The 27,473-nt window shown below is 44.9% G+C and overlaps 1 protein-coding gene across 2 annotated transcripts in view; it reads right to left on the reverse strand.

The window, feature by feature from the left end:
• Window positions 1-27,473, reverse strand: part of CEP76 (centrosomal protein 76) — a 57,257-nt gene that overhangs the window by 27,040 nt on the left and 2,744 nt on the right. Inside the window, exons 2-9 of one of the 2 annotated variants that reach the window (XM_074987486.1) lie at window positions 22,617-22,772; window positions 22,208-22,289; window positions 21,581-21,805; window positions 19,958-20,143; window positions 14,053-14,150; window positions 12,385-12,513; window positions 10,667-10,858; window positions 8,016-8,182 (exon numbers count right to left, since the gene is read on the reverse strand). In XM_074987486.1, the coding sequence (XP_074843587.1) occupies window positions 8,016-8,182; window positions 10,667-10,858; window positions 12,385-12,513; window positions 14,053-14,150; window positions 19,958-20,143; window positions 21,581-21,805; window positions 22,208-22,289; window positions 22,617-22,772 (1,235 nt within the window). Of the gene's footprint in view, window positions 1-8,015; window positions 8,183-10,666; window positions 10,859-12,384; window positions 12,514-14,052; window positions 14,151-19,957; window positions 20,144-21,580; window positions 21,806-22,207; window positions 22,290-22,616; window positions 22,773-27,473 lie in introns of those variants that run through there. The other variant, XM_074987487.1, reaches the window with a different exon arrangement.

Below are 27,473 nucleotides of genomic sequence, written 5' to 3' on the forward strand. Positions count from 1 at the left end.
ACAGTCACTGGTTTATGTAAATACAACTGATTTCCAAACCCTTTAATACAGTGGACAGAATAACTTGATGGAAGTTGCAATGCCACTATGGAATTCCTCAGAATTTGTGAACCCGGTTATCTATTAAATATGACATACCAAGTAATAAATGACTATGGTTACTCTGGGTATCAAACAAAGATGTCTCATGTCATTTATAATCTTTTTAGTGGTAGTGGTTGGTTAATAAGAATGATCTCAAAACACCCAAAGAGTGTATAATGGACTCTCACATAGAGGTTAAAGGACCTTAACTTTGCAGATGACATCAGCTTGCTATCCCACATTCATAGAGACGTGCAAACCAATACAAAATGATCTCCAGACCTAGGCACCATTAACAGAGTTGAAAATCAACATAAAAAAAAAAAAAAAGAACAACATGAGAATTAACGCACAAGAAAATTTTTCTGTGGCTGACTAAGAGGTCCAATACTTCATGGATCTTGCCAGCATTGTAAGTACAATACATAGAAGAGACGAAGACCTTAAAGCTAAAAATACCAAAAGCGAGATATAACTTTCTAACTCTATAGATGATTAGGAGAAATGTAATTCCCACCTTCCAAATTAAACTCTGACTATCTAACACTATTACAAAGTTGGTCTTGTTCTATGGTGCTGAAACCTGGAAACGTATTAAGACCTTACTGTTGAAACTCTAAGTTTCCACTAAGAGCTGCCTTAGACAAATACCAGATGGCCAGAAAAAAAAATCACAAAGAACTCTGGTGGAGAATGAAAAAGAAACCAATAGGACAGAATGAAAATGGAGATTGTTGGGACATAAAAGGACAAAGAACCAAGCAGCAGCAAGACAGGCGTTAACTCCCAACACAAGAGGCGATGAAGTAAACCAAAGATAACATGGAAATGCACAACAGAAGCAAAACCAAAAGCAATCAGAATGACATAGGTAGAAGCTCAGATTTCATCAGAAGACAAACAGACAAGGAAGGCAATGAGGAAAGTCCTATATTCCATGGAGATGGGGAGAGAGTAATATAGATAGATAGATAGAGGCAGGGCCAGGGTGGACGGCCCCTCAGAGGGAACCCAAACAAGCAGATGGGCCTCATATTGGAGTACCGGGGAGTGGGCAGGCATAGCCTGCCCACGACTAAAAGACCCCTCTCACAATGAGGGAGGGCCTACTAAAAACACCCGGTCCCAAATAAATTCGGGGGACAACGAAGGAAAAAAAACAGGCGGGAGTGAGGGTCAGAGGTTTAAAATAAGGGAGCTGGAAGGGGATACCTAGCAGAGGGCCCCAGACAGCGCCCACCGCTCCTTGAAGGTGTCCAGGGAGTTGGTGGACGCCGCCCAGAGGAACTCTGCTCGGATTCGTGAACGGAGGGAGGAACGGAAGTAGGCCCCACAGTCGCTGGTCGCCCCCTCTGCCAGCCTCCTCTCCCTGGTTTTGTAGATGGCCATTTTGGCCATGGCCAGGAGGAGGCTGAAGAGGAGCTCCCGTGACTTTGTGGGGCCATGGATAGGGTGTGACAAAATGAGGAGGTGTGGGGAAAAGTGCAGCCAGAACCTCAAGAGGAGGTTCTGCAGGAGCCAGAAGAGGGGCTGCAGCCTGGCGCACTCGACGTAGATGTGTGCCAGGTTCTCCCTCATGCTGCAGAAGGTGCAGGTGTCTGGGATGGGGGTGAACCGCGCTAGGTACGCGCTCGTGCTCACTGCTCCGTGGAGGATTCTCCAGCTGATGTCCCCGACGGGCCACAGAACCAAGGTGGAGTAGAGGCTGGCCCACCAGGGCTCCCCACCCTCCAACGGCGGCAAGAGGTCCCACCACTTGTGGTCGGGGCGGGACACAAGGGTGGGGAAGTGGAGCGTGTGAAGAACGAGCGCATACAGAAGATGTCTGGGCGTGGTTCGGAAGGGGACCGGCTGCAAGGTATGCAGCCGGCTGAGATGGTGGGAGGGAGGGGAGCGGGCAGGATCGTGAAGCTGGGGCCCCATGGAAAGGTCCGGAGAGCTAGGAGTGAGAGGAGGGCGGGGTGCACCCTATCGCAGGACCCGATCAAGGTAGATATGAGCAGTGGGCGGCAGGGCGGCCTTCACCTCCTTGAGTATGCAACGGGGGGAGCGTAGGTTGGAGAACCCCATGAGCTGGCCGAGCACTGGGGCCTCCATCCAGTCCCCCCGGTCGTAGTCCAGGAGGTCTCCAACCCTGGTGATTCCACCTAGGACCAACCTCCGGCGCACTGCAGGAGACTCCGCCGCCTGCACACGAAGGTGGGGGTTGTGTAGCAGGGGCTCCACGAGGAGGTCTTCCCCCACGGTGGCCCCTAAGGACCTGGAGGCTGCGAGCAGCTGCCCAGTGCGGAGGAGGTCCTGGTAGAAGGCCGGCAGCTCCGAGAGGCCTCACAGACGGTCTCTCCAGCATAAATAAAGGAGCTGCCGGTCGTATCGGAGCCCTCGGTGGCGGCGGAGGAAAGTGTGCGCCAGCGTACTCCATGCTGGACTATCTGCACTGTTGGTGTTGAGGAGTCCCTGCAGGGCCCGGAGGTGGAAGACATGGACCTGAGTGCGCATGCAAGTCAGGCCCTGTCCTCCCTCCTCCGGGGGAAGATGGAGTACCCCTGCAGGGACCCAGTGCAGTCCTGGCCAGAAGAACTCCAGGATTAACCTCTGGAGCTGGTCCAGGAACTTCGGGGGTGGGACCAGGGTGCTGAGGCGGTGCCAGAGCATGGACAGGACTAGTTGGTTCAGCACCAGTGCTCTCCCTCGTAGGGAGAGACACTGGAGCAGCCTCGTCCACCTCTGCAACCGCTTAGCGACCCTGCCCTCTAAGCCCTGCCAGTTTTCCGGCGGAGAGGGATGCGTGGCGGATAGAAAGACGCCCAGATAGGACAGCGGACCCATGCTCCACCGGATGGCCTGAAGCACGGGTGGAAGGTGGCCCGTCTGCCATCCAGTACCAACCACCAGGCCAGAGCTCTTGACCCAGTTGACCCGGGCAGAGGAGGCCGCCGAGTAGACAGATTGGCAAGCCTCCAACCGTACCAGGTCTCCCGGGTCCTGGACCACGAGGGGCACGTCGTCAGCGTATGCCGACGGGACCAGCCGCAGCCCTGCCTGTGGAAGCACCAATCCCATCAACCTTCGCCGAAGGAGACAGAGGAAGGGCTCGATGGCCAGGGCGTAGAGCTGTCCTGAGAGCGGGCAGCCTTGTCATACTCCCAGTCTGAAGCTGACTGGAGCGGTCAGGGTCCAGTTGAGCTTGACCATGCACTCCGAGGCAGCATACAGCACCCGGAGAAACCCGACAAAGCGGGTGGGGGGGGGGGGTGGAGAGTCAATGGACGGCCCACAGGCCTCCAACAGTAGGCCATTTATGTCCAGGGCCACCAGGGTGAGGGCCAGGGCAGCGGTCCGGATAGCGGCTGGAGGGATGTCGGAGGAGGGCATGGGCGCAGGAAAGGCTGTCTCGGCCTCCTTGGGCTCTGGCTCCGGGGCAGAGAGGATGCTATTTTTCTCGGCTGCTGCCGTGGCGGCCTCCATCACCCCCAGCAGATGGTTGGTAGCTGGGGGTTCGGCAGATGGATCGGGGCTTGCAGCTCTCTTTAGTGCCTTGTGCAGCACCTCCACCCCGTACTCCGATGGGGTGAGGTGCCGGACACGCGCACTCCTTTTCTTCCGCTTCCCCCCCACCAGTACCCAGCCCTCCGAGGAGGCGGGCTGGGCGGTAGACAAGGAGGGGCCAGGGGACAGAGCCGACAAGGAGGGAGGGAGGGAGGGAAGGAAGAGGGGCAACCCGTCCTGGGGTGGGCCCTCTTCTGGTCCTGCCGCCAGCCCTGCCTCCTCCTCCTCCATGGGCCCAGCTCTTGTGCCCGCCAGGGCGCCGGCGCCTGCGTCTTCTTGCCCGGCACCATGCTGCCGGGCGCCCTCCAACGCCCGAGTGGCAATGGATCCGTCTGGGTCGAGAGGAGGAGGGGTGGTCCCAGGGCCTGTTGCGGTCGGGGCGCTGCCGATCTTGTGGCTGACGCCCCCCGGGTCGGAGGAGGTCCCAGGCTCCCCTTCATGCCAGGCCAGGGGGCAATCCCTCCAGACGTGCCCCGCCGCCCGGCACACGAAGCACCGGGCCTCCCCCAGCGCGTAGAAGACCCGGTACTGGGCCCCTTGATAGGGCACCAGTATAGTCCCCTCCTGGGCCACCCCGCCCTGTGCTGCCACCGGCGGCAGTTGGATATGGGCCTGCCAGCAGAAGGAGAGCACATGCCGTAGGGCAGGGTCTTTACAGCCTAGGGGGAGGGGACTCAGGACCGTCAAAGGCCAGCCCAGGGCAGTGAGGCAGGGCATAAGGGCAGAGTTGGGAAGGAAGGGTGGGACAGATGAAAAGACCACCCGCACGCCCAGGTCTTCGAGTGGCTCCAGCGGCACGGGCACGCCCCCAACCGCCAGGCCTCTCTCCACTGCCTCCTGGGCGGCGGCCTCCGAAGCCAGGAAGAAAACAATCTTCCCGAACATCCGGGAGGCCGCCACCACAGCCGCGGGCCCCACCACCTGTGCCAACACCCACACGTAGGTCTCCACATGGGGCGAGGCAGCCACCAGGAGGCAGTGGACCCCGTGCCTCCTGGTGAGCGTGGGGAGGGGGCCGTGACCATCAGGGATGGTAGTCCCAGTGGAGGAGGAAGGAGTAGGGTGTGGGGCGGCGGCCGCGGCCTGGGCATACAACCTGGGGGCCGAGAGGTCAGGGCCCCCAGGAGTGCTGGAGGGAGCAGGGGGGAGGAAAGAAGGGGGGGCTGCAGCGGGTATTTTTGCAGCCGGGGTGAGAGTCCCCGCCGCAGGAGGTTTGGCCTTCCGGGCGGGGCTCTTGCCCTTTCTTTTCCCCTGGCCCTTCCTGCCCTTTTGGGGGGGTGGGTTCGGGGCTGGGTTGCCAGAGGACGCCACAGCGGAGGCAGTAGGAGCCCCGAAGCCTGTGCCCGCGCCCTCAGCCAACATGGCGGTAGAGTTCTGGGCGGCCCTGGACGAGTGGGCCACCGTTTCAGGGACAGGAGGGGTGACAGTGCAAGGGGGGGTCACCAGATGACCCTCCAGTGGGCGTGGGGGTCATATTGGTGGGTTTAGAAAGGAAGGGGTTTGTTGGGGATGGGGGCCTTTAAGAAAGATCGGGGGAGGGGGAGGAGAGTGGAAGGGAAGGAAGGGGTGAGGCTTGGCTGCCCCTCCCCCACTGGCCGGGCTGAGGACCCAGTCAGATGGGGGAAGGGCAGGGCAAGGGGAGTGAGGTCAGGGGAAGAAGAACGCAAAAATGGCCACTACTCCCAGCACAAGATGGTAAGATGGCTCCTGTTTCCGCACTGGGATGTGAGGGATCAAACTCTGTGCGTGTGCGTGGGGGGAGGGGGGCTCAGGCCCTTACGTAAAACAAAAATAAGGGGGGGAGGGGGCGTGGGCACGTGGAGGGGGGGATGGAGGGGTGGCACAGCCAACCTAGGGCGTACAGGGGGGGTGTGCCCACGTGCGCCTGAGGGGTGGGCCCACAGCAGCTGCTGCAGAGCCTCAAGAAACCAGGGGGAGAGGGAAGGGGCAGCTGGTTAGAAGAGGGCCCAGGTGGAGGGGGCCCGAGCGGCAGCTGGGTGTGGGGGGGGGCAGTAAGGGAGGGGGTGGCTGCAGGGGTGGGGCAGGGGCCACACCCTAACACCCCACCCCAGCTATGCAGCCGCCCCTCTGGAGCCCCAGTGAGGAGGGCCCCGCCCAAACTCACCCTCCCCAAGCCACTCCACAGGCTGTAGAGGGAGCCCAACCGCCACTTTAAGAAAGGCCCCTTACCTTCTCCAGGTGGTGAGGATGCGGCAGCTGCTAGATGAAGGCGTGGGCCCAAATGGGGGGCCAGCAGTTTCCTCCCCCAAAAGATGGAAAAGAGGGAGGGGACCCCCCTGCTGAAGGGCAGGGGGCAAGAGTCCCTCACCCTCCACAGCTCCTGAGAGGACTAGCTGGAAGGGTGGATGAGTGGGGGAAGAAAGAAGCAGCCTACCTGCCCAAGGCAGGAGGGAAGCTGACCCCAGAGAAGGAGCGGGGGGGGGACGACGACGACACAGCCCTGCGGGGGTTCCAGGCGGCCAGGGGCTGTCTGGCTCCCTGCACCTTGCCTTCCAACCGTGGGGGGCGGGGTCCCATGGCAGCGGCAGCAGCCCTGCAGGAGCCTCCCAGGGGGCCTCCGGCATCCTGCCTGGAGCACCCACAGCCAAGCAGAAGGGCCAGCAGGGCAATCAGAGGCAGCTGGGTGGGAGACAGCTCAGCCTAATTACAGCTAGCTGGCCCCAATGACTGGACTAATAAGAGGCCTTTAAAACCCTTCACAGTGGGAGGGTGGGGAGAGGGTGTGAGAGGTGAGCAGAGAGACACAGGGAGACAGGAGTAGTGAGAGTGCACAGGTTTGAGAGGAGCAGAGGATAGCAGCAGGAACACCAGAGATCACAGAGGGAGAGTGGGAGCTTCTACAGATCAAGAGTGGGGACCCGTGACTGCTACAGCCTGGAGAAGATAGCAGGGGGAGTCATCTGGGGAAATGGCTCAGGGAGGAGAGCTGCTGTGTGAAGGGTTCAGGGAGTCAGCTCCTCCTACTGACAGCTACAGAGGGTCCCTGGGTTGGAACCTGGCACGAGTGGGTGGGAGCCGGGTTCCCCCCAGCCTACCCCTTGCCCCAGCGAGAGCAACAGGGTCCTTAAGTGGTCCTAATGGACTGAACAGAGGCCCAGGAATAGGACTGACACACACACACACACACTCTCTCCCTCTCTCACTCTCACTCTGTGTGTGTGTTTTTTGTTTTTAAAAAGTAGTTAATTTGACATTGTTCTACTCTGGTGATACTATTACTTGAACAATGCGATATTACTTCACAACTGGACAAGGATATTAAGAAATATCTATTACATATTCTAAAATACAGCAGACCATCCTATGTGCCTCTAAAATGACTGAAGTGAAAGAATGGCACAACATTAATTCACTGACTGAACTTTATGAAGCTCTGAGAAGTTGCTCAGCAGCTGACTGTGCTATGTAATATCAACAAAACAAAACATTTCATGCAAAGATGAATGGATTGTTACCTAGACTGGAAACCTACTTACAAATGTTCAATGAATGTGGAGTGAAGGAAAGAATATAGGATTTCATGTGAACCCATGCCAGTTTTAAACATCTTCCATATGCAGAGCCTGGTTGCAGTAGGGATATCTTGGATCATCTCGTTACAATAAGAGGCAAAACCAATCGTAACCATCATAAGCTTTTCTGCACATTCCCTAAAATATCTTTTAAAGATGGCAGAGATTACATCTCAGTAGTACATAACCAGCTGGTGAAGTAGCTTACTGTTTCAAATTCTGAGCCAGTGATATTCCAAACAACTCAGTTATAAAGAGAGGACCATGTATGCCAGGTCACAGGTGTCCTGTGGACATACAGTAAGCTGTTCAGTCGGTGGGCCAAAGAGTCAATGATCAGTCTGGGAACAGGCCAGGCCAAAGCCACAAAATCAGAGTCCATTACTACACTAAAAGCATGAGGAGAGCATCAAGGTTAGGATGGGACAAGGTCTTCCACCAAAAAGACAGCAAGGTCCAAGAGTCAGACCAAGGTTGAGAGCCAAGAATCTGCAATTCAAGCAAGTCACAGTGAAGAGCACTGAGGTGGGATTTTAGGAAAAAGGCACACTAGAGGTCTGTGTTGCTCAGACAAGTCCCAGAAAGGCTTCCTGGTTTATACAGAGAGCACCAGCCAGTCCTATTAAGGCAGGACTTCCTGCCAGTCTTAGCCTCTTAGTAGTTCTTTGTGGCAGCTCCTGGATGCCTGGTTGTAATAAGTGGCACTTGCTTCAGACCCAGCATCCCCTTTTTCTAGTTCCACAGGTTTTTACAAAGAAACTCAAAAGGTGGGAATATGCAGCAATGCTACCTATATTCAAAAACACATTTTACACATTTTACATTAATTCTCAAACTCATTTTACTCACCTGTATCCTGTTAAACTCTCCCAAAAAGTGATAGTTCCATCAGTCCCACAAGTCATTACCCATGTATGAGGGACTCCTTTTGCTTTTGTTCCTACACAAACAAAGGCTTCCAATCCATATCCAAGGAGAAGACTGCACAGAAGGTTAGCATGGTCTTCGCAGTCACCCTAGAAAGCAAATATATTTATTAATTGTGTGAACACAAAATGAATGCAATCATTTTTAAGACTTCTAGTCATTATGCACCAAGCCTTAAAAAAAATCATTTAGCTACAAAAAGAGCACAAGCAGGGTATTTTTGAAAATGAGTAATTTGTTTGTTACAAACTACCTTGCAATTCTTTTGTAAATATATTACTCATGGAAGGTGTCAGGTTTGACAACTGCAGGGACTGTTCTATTCAGAAAACAGGGACAGAAAAAGAATAGTAAGAAACAATCCATATATACAATACATACTCTAAGGCAAGTTCATGCACTAACCTGCCAATATGCCTCAGCTACATTCCAGAAGTCCTATTGCTAAGGGGGCATGAGATATGTGTCATTTTCCATCCCCGATACATTTTCCTCCTCTCAGAGGAGACTCACAGTTCCGTGGTGGTTTCATTATGTGGACACCTGACCAACAGGAAGTGGACTGAGTCTCCAACTCATTTCACAGACTTAATATTCTATTCTGTTAAATCCTTTCAGAGACAAAAAAGTACTCTCTCCACTTCAGATATCTCTTAGTTCTCTGTGAGGTATTGCTTCAGTTCCTTGATCTAATAGAAAAGTAAAAAATTCCCTCAAACACTAAAAACCAGTTTAATTTTGAATGGAAACAATCAGTGTGATATAATTTTTAAGAAAAATCTTTGTTATTTTATTATGTTACTTATTACTGATTTTGATTTTTACGCCAAAATAGGAGCTGGATGAACATCAACACAGGAAGTAATTAAGATACATAAATCAGGCAAGTATCTGCCAGAAATATAAGAAAAGCTCTATTGCAGGCTGACATGCCCAAGGTGGTCATTAAGCCAATTTGCAAAACATTTGGAAAAACAAAGGGGAAAAAAAGATTTAGATTTTATTTCTCAAGATTTTTTTAAGGTAGCATTATCCAATTAAGTTTTTTTTAAAAAAAACCTCTAAATTAAAAGAAAATTAATTCAGTTAGAGGCATCTTTCAACTACAAAAGACCATAATCTTTCAGACATTGCAAGACTACATTATATCTAGTAATACCCAGAAGGATATTAAATATTGAAAGTGATCTCAGTATTTATATAGATATCCTGAAGTCAACTGAGACTCTACAAAATAGCAATTCAAAGATTAGATATCAGAACAAGAAGTTTTGTTTTCTCATACAAAAATAAATAGTTTCCAAGTTCTTATTAAAAAGGTCAGAAGTTTTCTTCCTTAAAAATACACACTATATTCTCTTTCACCATTAAGTCTATGTCTAGATTGCCAACAGTTCTGTCAGGAGAGGTTTTTCCAACATTTGGCCATTCACCTGGGGTCAAATGTTGGAAAAATCCCCTCTGTCAAGGCATCCCTTCTTCCTTGTGGAACAAGGTGTACTGGGATGTTGACAGAAAACTCACAACCGGCAGATCTCTGTGGACAGATCTGCAGTCTGGACACATGCTCTGTCGACAAAGCCTGCAGTCTAGACGCAGCCTAACAAAAAAGCTTTCCAAAAGTACTCTAGGAAACATCATACTCCACAGTAAACAATAAGTTTTTCCGGAAAGTTGAATACTGCATTCCTGAATTATTCTGTTGATGTATGTTTTGCTAAATTTATTATTTTATACCCTGAATCTGTTTCAATGATAATGTGAAAAACAAACAAAATATTACTTACTAGAAACGGTGCTGGTTTGTCCATTAGGTTCCCCACCTTAACGTTAATTATGATGTTGACAGACAAGAAATGAAACCTTTTTCTCAATTGTATCCATGTGCTTTTCATAGAAATAATGTAATGTACTAACGAAATTTCAACTTGGGAAACTACATTCTGTCTGTTTAAATTCTGTCTGCAGTTTCAGTTGGATGCAGTATTCTGCACTTCCTACGATAAATATGTAGATGAAATTATTTTTATGGGGTAATGCTTCAGAGGAGGCAGCATTTTAATGGAGGTAAAGAAGATTCTTGCTTCTCTTTGTTATATTCTGGGATTACTGATGATGAAAGAGATTTATTTACACCAGAAATGAGACAGGGATCTGCACTTGATGGCTTCTTAGGTCTCTTCCAGCTCTATTGTTCTATGATTCTAATCCATGATACACTGTATATAGTCCCTACTAGTCTAATGTATGTTGTGAAAATTGCATACATAGATTTATTTCCAACCTGTTTATAACCTATCCCCCTCCAAAAAAAAGCTGCTCGTAGGAGACTTTCCACTTTTCTTTGGATCATTCCAAATGCTCCTACTGTTTAAAAGTACGTCACAGTATGAAAAATACAAAGTAGGCAAGAGTTATGTGTAATTTAGAATATATCCCCTTGGAAATGGAGTTTAATATGTATATTTTTCAACATGCATATAAATGTTAAGAAATTGAAATAGTTAAAATATAGCACAGCAGTTATTTAAAAAAACCTATGTTGTTTTATACAAAGGAATATCAGACTATACCTTATTTCTACACAGAAAAGCCAAAAGGGTGCACCATTGTTCTTGTTTACCACTGCCTCCTCCAATGACAGGGGCTCTTTCATAACCAAGGACATTAACAAATCTTGCAGCTTGCCTGGGGGTGTCCAGCAACCGGCCTGCTCGAAGTGGTCGGACATATGAACATACTGGCCGGTTTATCCCATTTTCATCCTTAACATTAAAAAAAACTGCAGTGAATGGGAATTAATCAAAGTTTCATATAAAAAACAAAATGCCAGCAATTTTGTCTGGGAATGAACAGGTGCAGAGCAAGATGAAACTTGTGTAGAGCTAACTGAACTTTGGCTTTAAAAACAGATACAATCTTAAAAAAATTTTTATTTGCTTCTCTTTTGTTTTTAATACCTTTTATGGAAGCAAGGTAAAATATTAAAGAAAAAATGAAAATTATGGGATCTTAGCACTGCTAAAAAGAATCTGACAGCAGAGAGCCTCTGAGATAGTCCTGGATCTGCAGAACGGACACAACAAGGCAACAGAAGAAGTTTAAACTTCATCCTCCCTGTCTAGGGTATATCTACACTATGTGGCTTTTAGCATTAAGGCTGAATTGACATAGCCCTGTGTCTAAAAGTCAGTGTTTGTGAACACTCTTTGTTGGCACTTTTCTCGCAAAATACTTCCAACCTCCCCAAAAAGGGGGTCTCTCTTTGCTGGCAGCAGAGTGCTGCTGCTGCTAACAAAAACAGCGCTCACACTTTTCAAATAGTATAGAACTTTGTCATTGATGTGGGGGCTTAAGCCCTCATGAACGACAGAAGTTTTGTCAATCAAGTGCAAGTGAAGACATAGTTTGAAATTGGTTAAAAAAAAAAAAAAAGGTTAATTTTATTTATAAAGTGCGCTCACTCCAGAATAACTCAGTGCCACACAGGCAAATACAATAAAATTAAAATATCAGATATTATAAAATGCAAAGACAAAAATATTACTATTAAAAAGATTAGTAGCATTAATCAGAAGTTTCTGCATAAAAGCCAATACTATTATGAGTAAACATTCACCTAAAGCCCTACTCAAGATTGTCACATGGCAATATCCCTGAACGTTACTACCAACCAAGGCTGGATTTGAATATTTCGTATCTCAATTCCAATACCCTCCAAGAATATTTCAAATGGTAAAATAAATGCATATTGGGATTATTTTAATTTACACAAAATCAAGTAGGTGCTAATAAATCTTAGATCTTCAACATCTCCCAAGAAATAAGAATGACAAGCTTATGAAAGATCTCCTATCAGGTTATGATTTGCTGTGGAGCAGTGGTTCCCAACCTGAGGCACACAAGGTTATTGCAAGAGTGGCACACCAGCTGATTTTCATCAACACATGAGGAGAGAGCTCAGTCCCACCCTCCTCCCCCATGCAACTGGGAGCTTGCTAAAAACTATGCCATCTGTGAATTAACAGAGCAGCTAATACTACCAGCCACCACCTAAATGGTAAAGCTCTGCATCTTTATTTATTTATTAATGAAGCTTCTGTAAGTCGGACTATTAGTAACTTTAAAAAGTACCACCAGCATTCTGACCGTAAACTGAGGTCAAAAGATCAAATTTCAGCACTCTGCCTCAGAAAGGTTGCTGACCCTGCTATAGTGTAGAGAAACCATTCAAAATACCTTAAATCTGGAGTACAGCAGGTAATTGTATCTTTTAGAAGGGTTCACAAACCTGTGCAAAAATCTTTACCAGCCTCGTGTTGTGTGAAGGCCTGATCTGCAAGTATTCTCTCCACCACTGCTTAGCATACACGAGAAACAAACGCTCTTTTTCTGCTGTTTTCTGGCGTTCTAAAGCAAGCTATAGTAAAATACATTAATGCTCTAAGAGAAAGTTTTAAACTATTAAAAAAAAAAATCACCATAATAAGCAATGGCCTTTTCAAATTCCTCCAGTCTTTTAAAACAGAAAAACATCTTGGTATTTAAAATAACAGTTATGCAGATGCTAAAAGTAATCTTATTTAAGGACTGAAATTCACTTTTGAAATATTTCCAAATGACTGATGAAAACATTCTTATTTGGACACTAACACAACAAAGCGCTACTAGATTTTCCATCAGTGTTGTGTGTCTTATTAAAGAAAGCAGGAAACAACCTCTGTCTTCATGGCAATATTTATTGGCTTTCATCATGGAGGGGAGAGATAGTAGAAACAAACAAGTGTCACATATATAAGGAAAATAAATGCGCTGAAGCTTCCTTACTTTTCTCCTCAAAGGTGTACTAAAGAACTAGAAAACTGTCACTAAATTAGGTTTAAAGGATAAAATATTAATGGCAATGTAATTTGAGATTTTTTTTTTTAATAACGAAGAAGAAACAGTTGCTTATAGAGAATTTTTAGATTAATATCCACGGATATTGCTGAACCAGAGAGCACCAGTTACTGGCTGGCTGGCGGGCTGGGAATGGAGCCCTGCCAGTTAGCTGGTGGCAGGGAGCCCTGAGGAAAGCCTAGCCAGGGGCGGGGAACCCTGACGGTAACCAGGACCCTGCCAGGAGCCCTGATGCAAGGAGCCTGGTTGGAGACAGGGAGCCAAGCTGGGGGTGCAGATCTGGCAGCAGCCCTGTGGCAGGAAGCCTGGCTGGCAAGCCAAGAGCAGAGGCCCTCCTCCTGCAGCAGCCTGGCGGCAGGGAGTCCCTCCAGGAGCAGAACCCCCAGGAAGCCTGGGAGCAAGGAGTGGAACTGGGGCAAGGAGGAATGCCCAACCAGCAGGCTGGCAGCTCCCCAAGTGAGCCCAGAGGCCTGACTTCGCCTGGTCCTGCAAATTCCCATGTTTCGGCCCAGGGAGGTACAAACTGTACTCTTCAAGACATTTCAAAAATCCAGTACCAGAGGAAAAGACTCTGTACAATTGTAGTGAAAGACTCAAGGAACTCAATCCCTTTAACTTAACAAAAAGATTAAGGAGTGATTTGATTACAGTCTATAAGTACCTACACAGAGACCAAATATTTAATAATAGGCTCTTAAATTGAACAGAGAAAGGTATAACCCAAGTCAATGACTGGAAATGGAAGCTAGACGAATTCAGACTGGAAATAAGGTGTAAATTTTTAACAGCAATTGCGATTAATCATTGCAACAGTTTGCCAATGGTCATGGCAAATTCTCCATCACTGAAAAAATTTAAGTTGAGATTCAATGTTTTTCCAACAAGAGATGCTAAAGGAATTCTTCTGGAGATGCTCTATAGCCTGTGTTACACAAGAAGTCAGAGTACAGGACAACAACGGTCCCTCTTGGCCTTGGAACTATGAATCAACACATCTACAATTTGACATTCTGGTGAACTTAAAAACAAAACAAAAACACTCTCCGTACAAATTACTTACTTGAGTATTAACTATTTCCTGGGACAGCATCTTATTTAGTTGTGGGTACATCTCAAGTCTGATATTTAGAATTCCAACAGAAACTTTTGATTCTGTACCTTTGAACCAAAATATTTCTTGATCAATTCACTGAGCATTTCAGGAGGCATCTAAGACACAGATCAGCCAACCAAGAACAAACGCATTAAAACGTTCTCTACTTAAAAAAAACAAAACACTTATTACTCCCATTTGATTTTGAAAAGATGCCAGTCTCTCTTATGATCATTATACTAATGCTTAAATATTTTTGTGTACTTTATTTTATGTGTAGCAGCAGCCTAGTCAAGAATAAGGGACCCCAATACATTTAGGCCTGATCTACACTATGGCATTAGACCAACATATGCTCTGCTAGGTCAGATTTATAATGTGTGTGTGTGTCCACTCTATTAAGGCCTTTCCACTGACATAAAGGGCTTGTAAAATCAACTCCAGTGCTCTATCTTGGCGGACGACATAAGAATAAAGTTGTTTTTCCTATTTCAACTTGGGAATGGTATAGACACACCGCTGTATAATTCAACGTGACTGGCCTCCAGGAGATGCCCCCAAGTGTGCCAGTGTGACTGCTATGGACAGCGCTTTTAACTGCACTGCAGTTCAGTCAGGTACAAAAGAAAAGCCCCAGAAACTTTTGAATTGTCATTCTGTTTGATAAGTGTGGAGAGCTCACCAGCACAGCTGAGCATGCATGCCTGCTCAGATGCAAAAATGCACTCCAGCATAGAGCATATAGGAGACATTGGACCAGACTGCTGTGTGGGAAGAGTCTGCGGAGGAGGAACTCCAAACCAGCAGAAGAAATCTATGCCAAAAATCACACAGGGTATGGGGGTCACAGGGTTCACCAGGGACATAGAGCACTTACGCGTAAAAATTAAGGAACTCAGACAAGCATACCAGAAGGCAAAGGAAGTAAACAGTTCTGGTTCTGATCCACAGACATGCAGCTTTATGAGCAGGGACCCTAACTGTGCCCCAAAACTCTCCCTGAATATCTTCCAAGAGCTTCAGGTGTTTCTGGCAATAAAAGCACTGGCCTTGCAGACCCAGGATTGTGAATTCAATCCTTGAGGCCAGTTAGGGGTCTGGGGCAAATAGATATTAAAACAAAATGTCTGGGATGGTCTTTGTCCTTCCAGGAGACCAAGGAATTGGACTCGATGACCTCTCAAGGTCCTTTCCAGTTCTGAGATATGTATGTATAAAACAGGGAAGAAGTGGAGGAGAATGTGCAGCAGGGAAGCAGAGGATACATTCTCCAGACAGCCAGGAGCCCTTCCTATCTTTAAAGCCAATGCCCTCCCAGGATCTCTTGTTGTTGGAGCCTGGTGGCAGGGAAGGCAGCTCCCTTGAATGCACATCTGTAGTCCCATTACATGGGTTAAATGGAATCGTGTTTAATGTTTAATCTGAGACTAACAATCGAGAGACAGTGATATCAGTCCAATTAGGCAGAGAGTGGTCCCCAGCAAAGCCTGTTTATGTGCTTGGGGATGGACTGGGAATCCTCTGTGGATATCTCTAGGACGCTCTCCTGGAAGTACTTTGCAATCCTTTGCCGAACATTGCCACGTTGCTATGAGGAAGAAGGACCCTAGTTGACAGTCATTAATCGCAGATGTTTGAAGAGCAGCAGCGAAAGACCCCTTCTATTCTTTGTGTGCTTACCATGCCTGTCTGCAAACCAAATTCTGGTGCCCAGCACTCTGCCACATTATATCAGACTGGGAAGAACTTCTTCTAAAAGACAAAATGTGACCTGGCACAGAGGCAGTATATATTACTATTGTGAAGTGTTTTAGTCATTGCTATAGGTAATCTGGTGTTTTCAACAATGTATGTTCTCTAAGGCTATCTGTGTGTTTTTTTGATTGCAGGTGAAACCTTTTCTGTGGGGCATCCTCCACATCAACACAAAGGGTGCCCTGTTTTAGTTTGTGGAAAAAATAATGCTCGGGAAGACATGTCTTGTGATCTGATGCTTTCCTATAAGACTGAACGCATAGAGGCCTATGCGGTCAGAGACTGTGCACTCTGATAAAAAGAACAGGAGAACATGCAGGGAAGAACAGCATAACAGGTGGGAAGAGATATTATAGCATATGAGGGAGTGAAGACATGTTGAGGCATCTGATTGAGAAAAGAAAGCTAGACCTCAGGGTCCTTCTGGACCAATGATGAATCAGCTGCCCTCCTCATCAAGTTTCATATCCTCCTCTCCCCAATGCCCTAAAATGTGGGTGGGTGGTGGGGAGGTCCAGCATGCCTTATACTCAACTCCAGGGGATGGCTCAAGAAGCAGAAGGCTCATTCCCACAGTTTCGCAGTGCAATCTTAAGTAACATGTCCTTGTCACATCACTCTTATTATGCGCAGACATCCAGGATATCTTTACTATTCATCACTATCTGGTGTTTGTTAGCATACAAAAGTGCATGGCTTGAGGATAAGAGGCTCTTTGTTCACTCTGCACACTGTGTCTGGTGGCGGTTTAGTTTACAGGTCAGTAAGGAACACCACAACTGTCAATTACATGGAATTGGTTTTCAAAGCCTCAGTGAAGCACAGCGCAATTCACTGTGCTCTTCTTATTTTCTTGGTGTGAGGCTGCTCATAACTCGCAGCCTTGTGATCTGCCTCAACCCCTCATCTCACCAGAAACTTTTACATTCACAGTTATTACACAGAACACAGCAAGCATGGAAATATTGCTTTCACTGAGATCTAACCTGAGTAAACTGTACCAGCATGCTTTTAATACCCAAAGGCACATTTTATTACCAGTCTGCACTTGCTCAGCCCATGGTTAAACTGCTCCTTACTGCTGTCCAGATTGCCTGTGCATGGCTTCAAGGTTGCCTGTGCAAGGCTAGTACTCCTAGGATAGTTCTTGGTATTTCAACATCACCAACAGTAATTTTCTCATCTGGGGGAAAAAAAGTTCCTTGTTGCAGCTTTCGGAAGTTCTTCAAGATGAGTGCGTCATGCATCTTTCCCAACCATCTCACATTTATGTTGGTTAAACAGCTCTTGGAATCTTCCAGGGCTTGCAACACCACTGAGAAGTATCCCTTGTGGTTTACGTACTCTGACAAGGTGATCTGCTGCCAAGATGGATCGACCACATGTTCCTGTTACCACACCATACTTCAGGAATCCTACTGGGATGAAGCCATCCACTATGTCTTCACATTTCTCAGAATCACTATCCTTCTGAGAAATGTGTATTGATTGCTCTGGCTACTTGGCTCACAGCAGCCCCACTGTAGATCTACCCACTCCAAACTGATTCTTGACTGACCAGAAGCAATGTGGTTATGCAAGCTTCCAGGGGGCTATTGCCACATACTTCTCAATTATCAGAGCAGGTCTCATTTTGGTATTGCTGGCTTCAGAGCTGGGAAAAGCAATTCACACAGTTCCATGAAAATGGCCTTACATATGCAAAAATTGTGCAACTATTGGTCATATCCCATAGTTGCACAACTATGCAGCCCCACAAATCTATGCTTATTTTCTGGGCCCAGAAGCAGCATTCCACTGTGTGAATGTGCCTAACTGCTGCCAGCATCTGTGAATTGCTCCATTCCAGGGTTTAACACACCTGTTTCCATGAAGCAGCTCCTGCCTAGATTTTGCAAATATCTCAGGATGAGTGAGATGTTTGCAATGTTCACAACAACACTGCACAGCGGAGTGAAGTCCTTGGTTGCTGTGCTATGGCATCTGCATGATAACCCAAGTTCAGGAAAAAAAGGTGCTAAAATGGTTGCTTGCCATTGCTATTAGGGACAGAAGTGTATCATGGGAGGCTGATGACATATACTTGTAACCATCAGTGAAAATGTTTTTGTCCCATCAGGTACTGGGGACTTAAATTAGAGTTCCAACTGGCAGCAGGAGCTGTGGAGTAGCAGCCCACAGTGCATCACTCCATGTGAAGCCTGGTAGTGAGGATATGCTCCACAGACCAGATGTGTCTACTGGAGATGTGCAGCATCAGGTTTGTAAGACTGGAGGCTAATTGTCAACTTAAATTCAACCTTATTTCACAGTGTAGGCATATTCACACTGTTCTTCAAAAACAAAAATTAAACTCCTCCCCACCAAAATACAGATAGTCATTGCACCAGATGTCTTACAATTTATGGTTATGACCTGATGTTAATAGGTGTAAGAAACTAACAAATGCATAGAAGAGCAGTAGGCAACAATGAAATTAGCAACATAAGCAACAGTATCAGTTAGCTAGGTATATTTTGTAGATGCCACCATTTGATGTATCTTGTGCATCACAAGAAAGGTGAGACTTAAGGGGAGTTTAAAAGGGGACAAGATAGCAGTTTTGTGGATTTTAAGTCTTTAATAGAATGAACAAAATAGAAAAATCAGCTTTTTCACTAGCAACTAATTATTACAATCCTTATACACTGATTTTTGTATTGTTTTCTGACTCTCTTCTATATACGTCCTTGAGCAATTTGGGGATTTTTTAAATTTCATTTAGAAAATCTCCACTAAGTTATTAAGGTAATACAAACGATGATGCAGTCATAGTATTGTTGTTTTGTCCTTAAATAAGTTGTAAGTCAGGGTTTTACTCCTGGGACATCAATATTTTACTAATTCATCAAAACAAACCAACCAACCCTCATTTATTTGTCAATTAGCTCTTATGTAACAGCTAAAATGTTGAAAATACATCACAGCCATTAATGCGTTAATCCTGCCAGCAACATTCAAAAAGATGCAGGCAAACAGTTCCTGTTTTACCGATGTGAAAACTGCATCAAAGAATACTCAAGTGATCTACCGATGCATACAAAGTGAGTCTACTACAGAGCTAGGATTAGAAATCTAGATCTTCCTCCTCCTAAATCCATGTTTGCTCCCTTAAAATATAATGCCTCAAGAATTAAGAGTTCTATCCCAATTTGTAAAAAACTGTGCATTAAAGCTACATTTAATGTTAAACCTATACATTTAAAATTCAACTACTATCTTAGCAGCAACATGGTTTAGTCAGTCATGGCAACCTGGACAACTGGCAGAGTAACACAGCACACTCTAGGTTCCTTTAAAGCTGCTATTCAAAACTCTGTGAACAGCAAGAAAATTGTGAAGAACATCAGTTTCACACCACTGGCGCTCATGAGTCTTATGAGGAGGAGAAGTGGTAGCTTGGGAAATATTCGCTGGTAAAAAGGAGCAAAAACAATGTCTAACAGGTGGAATCCCGAGACTTCATTCCTCCTCACCTCTTGTAAGAGTCAAAAGATTTTGGGTAAAGAGCTGACTAACAAAAGTCTTCACACGTGCCGCAGCTGGGAAACTCTAGAGCAGAAGGTAAACAGAAGGAGCCTTCTCCCTTCCATCTACTGTGACAGCTGGAATTTCAGATTGGACAAAGGTAATAGCTAGAGGCTGACAAAGTATGAAACGCCGGTCCAGGGTTCAAGGACAGCACCCTGGTAAAAATCCAGCATCCTCCTCTTGCTCAGTAAGTGGAAATGAGCTTTTCAGCCAGCTGATCCTAGACCTTCCTGCTGGTGGTTCAATGTCATCTTTTAGATTTGCCTGGCTAGGAAATCTTGTCTGATTACTTATTCATTCTCTTGATAATACAAATGTAGGGAATCTCCCACCTGCCGTTCTCTCCAATCACAGAAGATAATTTGGAATATACTTTCTGTATCAGATAAAGAATCTAATTACATGGATCCCATTTAATTTACTATGAGGTATTATTCTGTTTGTTAGCTAAACCATGATGAAAACATATTTTAAATACCGGTTTCAGTCACAAGCAACTTTTAAACAACATTTCTTTTGCCTTTATAGCAATAGTGCTTAATCTTACCTACACCCAGAAGTTCTACAGCAACATTTGTTACGCCGTTCTCTGCAGAAAGGACAGACCGCCATTCCAAGAAATAGGATGCCACTAATGTGGTCTCACCAAATGTGTCAGTTTTGATCAGAACCATATGCACTGGATCACATATTGATAACATAGTGGTTGCATCCACCATCTTGCTTCCATCACCTGCCATTATTACATCAAAACAAAACAACAAGCACCTTACAGTATATTATTTCAAACACAGTCACTTCAAATACTCCCCACTAGAACTGCTTAACAGAGCACACACAATTACATTCTCAATTTTTAAAAACATTATTGCATAAATTAAAAACTAATCTCACGCAATCTCAAAAGAAGATGCAGCAAAAACAGGAAGGGCTCAGAGAAATTATGATAGAGACATGAAAAGACTTCCACAGGAAAAAAGACTGAGAAGATTAGGGTGGTTTAGTTCATAAAAGGGACAAATGGAAGGAATGGACAAGATGCCTGTACAGAGAATAAAGTAAATTTGAGCACGCTTATTCACCCTCTCTTAAAATAAAGGGACAAAGAACTATTAAATGGAAAGGTAACAAGGTTAAAACTGATGACAGGAAATGTTTGGATTTTTTTAAATTAATGAAGCATGTCTAACTTGTGGAACTCACTGCCACAAGACATATTTAGGTCTTAACAGACCTTTTTAAAAAAAATACATATGTAATAAGAATATTTAATGAGAACAGACTCTAAAAATAAATAATATAGTCATTATGCTTCAGTCACAAATATTAACTAACAGCAGTTAGGAAAAAATTGGTCAGATCATTCCATAACTGGCTTGTATAGACTTCTAATGCCTTCTTGTGAAGCATCTGGCAAGATAAGTGAATCTCTCCTCTACGACAGCTCTAGGATTTCATTTATACCACTGTATGCATGACTGTGGATTCTTCATCTGGTGATTTACTATCCAACTATTTTAACCAAAAGAACTATATGCTACTTTGGTACAATATATAAATGTTGATAGGGCCTTTTAATGTTTTCAGGAGGATCACAGAACATCTCTAGTCTGAGTGGTTACAAGGCCATTAACCTTCAATTATGTAGCCAAGGCATACCAACATTCCTGCATGACATTCATTCTGTTATATCATGTTATTTCAAATAAAATACTGTATTAGGAGGTTTACAAAATGGTACTAATCTTGTCTATTAAACTACTTTTTCAACATATTTTGACTGTTTTTTTTCTAAGTTACCACATTCTTTCTGTATCCTTTTAGAGAAAGAAATTGGCATTATTGTACCAAAGCCCACATACAACACCAGATGTGGCAGCGGACATTGTCCATAGACAGCAATTGCTAAATAAATAATACTAGCCTAACGTAATCTAATCCAGCTACATGCTCCAATTCTAAATAATCAAAAAAATTATTGCAATGGCACACAAATATTCCCAGCTAAATCATGATTACATCAATGTAGTTTTAAAAACATAAATTATCGGACAACAAACACATTCCCTTGTATTTGCTCCAGTATTCTTCTAAATACCACCAAATATTTTAAATTCATAAGATTAATACAATACATCATATGTATTAGCAGACTTACAATGTTCCTTACCTAGGCTATCCTTGTGTACTTCAAGCAAAAAACCATCATGAAAATCTGGTTCACAGGCACATGGGACAGGCTTAGAACGGAAACGTTGGTTTCGAAAGTGCAAACACAGAGTGAAAGTAGAACAAATTTGACCAGGTAATGGTTCAGGTTCTTGCAAATGTTCCAGAAAAGCTTTTCCACCCAAAACCTGAAGGTAAAGATACCTCCGTGTTGGGTCAATGTTAGCTGTAAAGTGTAGCAATAAATGTGAAGAAACTGCAAACAGGTCTTAAGAAATGTATTTAAAACATGAGTAAACTAATAAAAAAAGAATATCACAAGATGTACATGCAATGAAACAGTTGAAAGAGTAGAAAAAACTGGTTCTTAAAATATTTAGAACACATCTCAATTTATATTAGAATGTGTGATTTGTTGCTTATGCTGCTGCTTACACAGTGTGTCTTTCTATATTTGCATTCTCTTATTTCCTCTTGATAAACTTTTTGCACACTATGGAAATTATTTTAACCAAATTCCTAAAAATACAATTCAGAACTTAATTTAGTTTAGATAATTAACCTTACATTTTGCAAGTAACATTTCTTACAGAACTATGATATAGATACTAAATTAACAAAAACATACTTTTTTGCAGTACGGGGGGCCGTCTGCCAACAAAATGCGTAGAAGGTTTTGGAGTTGAAGCCATCTCTCTGTCATTGGTATCCTACAATTATAGTTCAAAGACATTTGTAAAGAGCCCAGAAAGGAAATCATGCTCTTGAAACCCTGAGAATCCTTTACTTCAGCCACCTACCTAGCCCCACAAAGCCTCAAACACCACCCTTTTCACAAAGCCTAGGCCCTGCCTAACTAAATATTTAAATACTGTACACATAATTTTAACTGATTTGCTAGCAATTAGGTAACTGTTATTAAAGTTAATATAAGTAACATTTGAGTACAATGAACTTTCACTCTCCATTGAATTTCACCAATGCAAGATGAAATTTTCACTTTGATTCACACATTTTACTCTGCAAACATCACTCACGGTTACAAAGGTAAGCTCTTTCATAACATCATCAATGATTCCTCGTCGTCTTAGTGCTCTCATCAGATCTTCAGTAGATAGCTGTTGATGTTCAGGTGCCAATTCTTCACGTATAGTCTCAGCAAGAACTTCTCGAATTCTACCATGGACATCCATCTAAAAAACACTTAATATTACATCCAGTACAACCATCTCCCTCCATCTCTTACAGGATCAAAAAACAGTACTCTTTGATATTTCTACAATAATATTAAATAAGCCGTATCCCTTGATTAAAGCATAGTGCTACTACAACTATGTGCTTCAGAACAGCATGGTAGCGTATTAAAATTAACAATGCTGCAAACAAACAGCATCCCAGATGAAACAGTTTTACAAAACACAATTTATTTCCTTTTTTAATTGTGCAGACAATGGTCACCATTGGTTTCCCAAAAACAGAAGCAACCACAAAATACCTCCCGACATTACAATGGTCTTTCTTCCAGATACTTTTAATCTTCACTAGCAAATTGTGCACAGAATTATTTTTATTTGCTAAAAATTTGTCAGTAGTCATTAAAGCTGAGAAGAACACCTCCTTCACCCCACATGCTTTATGAAAACTGATTCTTTGGACAAAATACCTCATGTAACCTTTCAATTTTAGTGTTACAATTTGCTGGGTCAGTACATTGTATTTTGGTACATGTATATTTCTTCTACTTGAAGTTAGAAGTATAAAATGTAGATAATTTTATGGTTTTAAATGTGCTAATGAGGGCCTTTACTGGTGCTTCTGGAACCCTAACACCTGGGTGATCAGCTTAATGACTTGTAAACAGCCTTGTTTGTCTTATAAGTCTAGAAGGTGGTTGGTGCTAGAAAGACATGTGACCATGCCACCTGGTACTGAAAGCCATTTTGACCCAGTGTTTTTCCATGAGATGGGGGTTATACAACAAATGTTTCATGCCCTATGTAAAAGTCTTCTTATGCAACGAGAAAGGATCAAGTCTTCATGTTGAACAGTAACAGAGAAGTAGCCGTGTTAGTCTGTACTCGAACAAAATGAAGAAGTGGGTCTGACCCACACAACGTCATCACCGAATATACCATTTTGTTAGTCTTTAAAGTGCTACATTTCTGCTGCTTTGTTTTATCAAGTGTTCAGTCTGCTTTGGAACTTGCCTGACACATCCTAAGAAGAAAAAAAGACTATGAAAGGTTGTTGACCCAAACGAGAGAAAAAGAATGGCTCTAGTTTGAAGATTTTACCTGGCAGGAGAACAGCTCTTTAGGGTAAGACTTTACATGCAAGTAGTCTCTTCAGAAAATCAGTACTAGCTATGTGTTTTCACTTCATTTTAGTAACTTGATTTTGAGTGTCTTCAGTTGTAACCACTTAAATCCTACTACGTAGGCTTAATAAAAACTCTTTTTGTTTATGACCAAGCCTGGCATAAATAATTGTTACCCCAGGGTGCACCACTGTGAAGATCTCCCTTTCATTGTTAAAGGGAGCTTACCTGATGAGCCCTCTCTGTGCAAAACTTTTGCACAAAGAGAGAGATTTTTGGGGGATTTTGATCCTTTTGTCAGTTGGTTTCCTGGGTGCTATGCACTAGAACTGCACCCTCCCAGAGCTGAAGTAGGTCAGTTTCTGCATTGCTGTGCAGGGGCGTGGCAACCCCAACTCAGTCTTGGCTGGGGGAGGTAAGAGGAGATGGCTCAGCAGGACAGGGTGGTGGGGAGCCCCATAGAGCAAGAAGGTGGGTGTCAGTGGCATGATCAGCACACCGGGGAACAATCCCGAGGGGTCTTCTGTGATAGCACCCTGTCACAAAAGCCAGGAACATGCAAGTGCACTGAGCTTCCTCTCTCTATAGAAACTATTTCTAAATTCCTAACCATAATAGGGAATTTCACCTAACTCCCTACTAACTGGGTACAACACCCCAGGATGGGATGCAGAGCTACAAGTTCTAGACACCTTTAAGGACTACTTCTTGGAGCAGCTTGTTCTGAAATCCATAAGGGGAGAGGCAATTTTTGATGAAGTTCTAAATTAAGTACAGGATCTGGTTCAAGAGATGCATATAGCTGAACCACTCTGTAATAGTGATCTAAGTTACCTCTAAATTGCATGACTACACAGCAGCCTAACAAGAGCCAAGGCGGGGAGAGGCGCCTCTCCTCCAGCCCCACAGCAGCAAGAAACGCCTCTCCTCCGGCCCCAGCCAAGATACCACCGGGGGGAGAGAGGGCTAATGGGCATCCTCTCTCACCATAGCAACCCTAAGGCAGTCTGTACCACAAAGTCCTCACCCCCAGCCCCAGCCTGGAGCCAGCATCCCCTGCCAAAATCTACCCCCTACACCAAAGCCCTCAGCCACAGCTCCGCAACCTGTCATCCCTGTATTAGTACACATAAAATTCATTCAGCACATGCATGGGGAAAATTAGAAGGAACAATGATAGTAACTTTTAATGTATTTTAAATTTCATAACCTGATGGTGGGGGATGATGGAATACAAAACAAATCCTCAACATTAGACTTAACTTCAGAAAGGAGAACAACAAAAATGAGAAAGCTGGCTATATGGAAATTAAAATGAGCAGTCACAAAAGTGAAATGCCTGCAAGCTGCATTCAAATAATTTAAAAACATCACAGCAGCTCAAACTAAATGGATGTTCTAAAAATCAGTAAAGGAAGAAAAAATGATGCAATGGTTAAACAGAGAAAAGAGGCACTTAGAGACCAAAAGGAACACTTTAAAATTTGAGGTAAAATCCTATCAAGGAAAGTAGAAAGGAGCATACACCCTGGCAAGTCAACTGTAAAAACAGAATTAGGCAAGCCAAACAAAAAGACCCGAAAAGCAACTAGCAAAAATATTTGAAAAGTACATCAGAAGCAGGAAACCTGTCCAACAATCAGTGAAAAACCCTGCACAATCAAGGTGACAAGATCATAGCAGAAAAGCTAAATGAATTCTTTGCATAGATCTTCACAGCACAGGATTTCAGGGAGATTCAGTCGTTCTTTTTATGTGGCATATCTGAGGGACTATCCCAGAATGAGATGTAAACAGAGATGTGTCTAGAATAAATAAATAAATTGACAGCACAAGTCACCAAACCCACACAGATTTCACCCAAGAGACCTGAAATAACTGAAACATGAAACCGCAGAGCTACTGACAGTATGTAAAATATTATTTAAAACAGTTTCTGTAGCTGATGACTGAAGGATCTCTAATGTAACTTTTTTAAAAACTGGTCCAGAGGCAATCCTGGCAATTACAAGCCAGTAAGACTAACTTCAATACCAGGCAAATTGGTTGGGAAAAAAGAACCAGTTACTATTCTGTATGGCTGGGCCTACACGGTGTAGCTTTCCAGGCAGATCCATGATAATGAGCAGCCTCAAAATGGCAAATGGCCGCTCATTAGCATGGTCCCGTGGCTCATTAGCCTACCTGCACGAGAGCTCAGTCTCTGTAGAGGAGGGTGCTGGCAGTAAAGAGGCCATGTGGGCATGCCCCTGCCCACAAAAAGCCCCTCTGTCACCAGACCCTTATGCCTGAATAGGAATAAGGGGATTTCAACATCTGCAAGGTCCTTTCGAAAAGGCCCCATGTAAACGAGCTACGCGTGAGCAAAATGCGGCACTTTCAAAGTGTCACGGCTGGCGGCATGCTAATGAGGTACTGAATATTCATTTCAGTGCCACATTAGTATTTGCCAATTTGGCCATTAGCATGGTCATTTTGAAGTTTCCCCCGAGTGTAGACGTAGCCCTTGTGTTTAAGGAACTAGGCTGAGTTCTGTTGTTGGTTCCACTTCAGATTCCCAGTGCGATCATATGGAAGTGAATCTCTATAGGTATGTCTATATTTGCCACGGTGGGAAGAGGGATGTTTTCAATGTGCAGTGATTGATCTGGAGATCGATTTTGCCACGTGCATGAAGGCACTGCAAAAATTCTCTCTCTGAGCTTGGCCATCAACCCTGGTACTCCACGCTATTGTGTGGAGTAAGGGATGTCAGCACGAGCCCAAAGAGCCCCAATCTATACTAGGGAACAAAGTCAGTCCAAATATGTCATTAGTGTAGCTAGAATCCATGTATCAGGATCAACTCTGTTCACTAATATAGACAAAGCCTTAATCTTAGCTCCTCAACTGTAAAGGTAAAATAATTATACTTCTGTATCTTTCAGGTACATTGTACGGCTAAATTAATTAGTGTAGATAAGGTACTCTGATACTATGTCCCTAAATAATGGTTTTCTAAACTGGGGGTGTGCCCCCCAGGGGGATCGTGAAAAATTTCAGGGGGGGGGGCGCCAGGCAACCCAGCCACCCCATTATTTCCCCCAACCAAAGACAGAGACGGCCTTTGCTTCCAGCTCTCAGCCCCTGCCATTTTACATGGGTCACCCAGCACAGCTGCTGTAAAAAGCAAGCAGCCGGCGAAGACCCTAGCTGCCTCCTGCAAAGGTGAGTAAGTGTGGGTTTGGGGGGTGGGTAGGAGTAGGAGGATGGGGGTGCCTGGTTTGGGGGATGGGGTAAGAGCAGGGGCCTGTGGTGCCTGACTTTGTAGGAGGGGAGTGGCTTGTGCAGGCAGCTCACAGGTCTTGGGCAGCCAGCCAACATGTGGGACTCGCAGGCCCTAGGCAGTTGGTCCTGGCATCGTAGGGCTCAGGCAGCATGGGGCTTGGGCAGCTGTCCCCAGCAGTATGGGGCTCGGGCTGGCAGGTAGGTAGCTTACGCTGGCAGAATGGGGCTCATGTGGATCAGGTTGGCAGGCAGGCAGCTGGCGCTGGCAGCACGGGGCTTGGGTGAGTGACTCTGTGGCTGGTCCCAGCAA

The sequence above is a fragment of the Carettochelys insculpta genome, chromosome 2 (genome assembly GCF_033958435.1).
Source record: "Carettochelys insculpta isolate YL-2023 chromosome 2, ASM3395843v1, whole genome shotgun sequence".
NCBI classification, from domain to species: Eukaryota; Metazoa; Chordata; order Testudines; family Carettochelyidae; genus Carettochelys; species Carettochelys insculpta.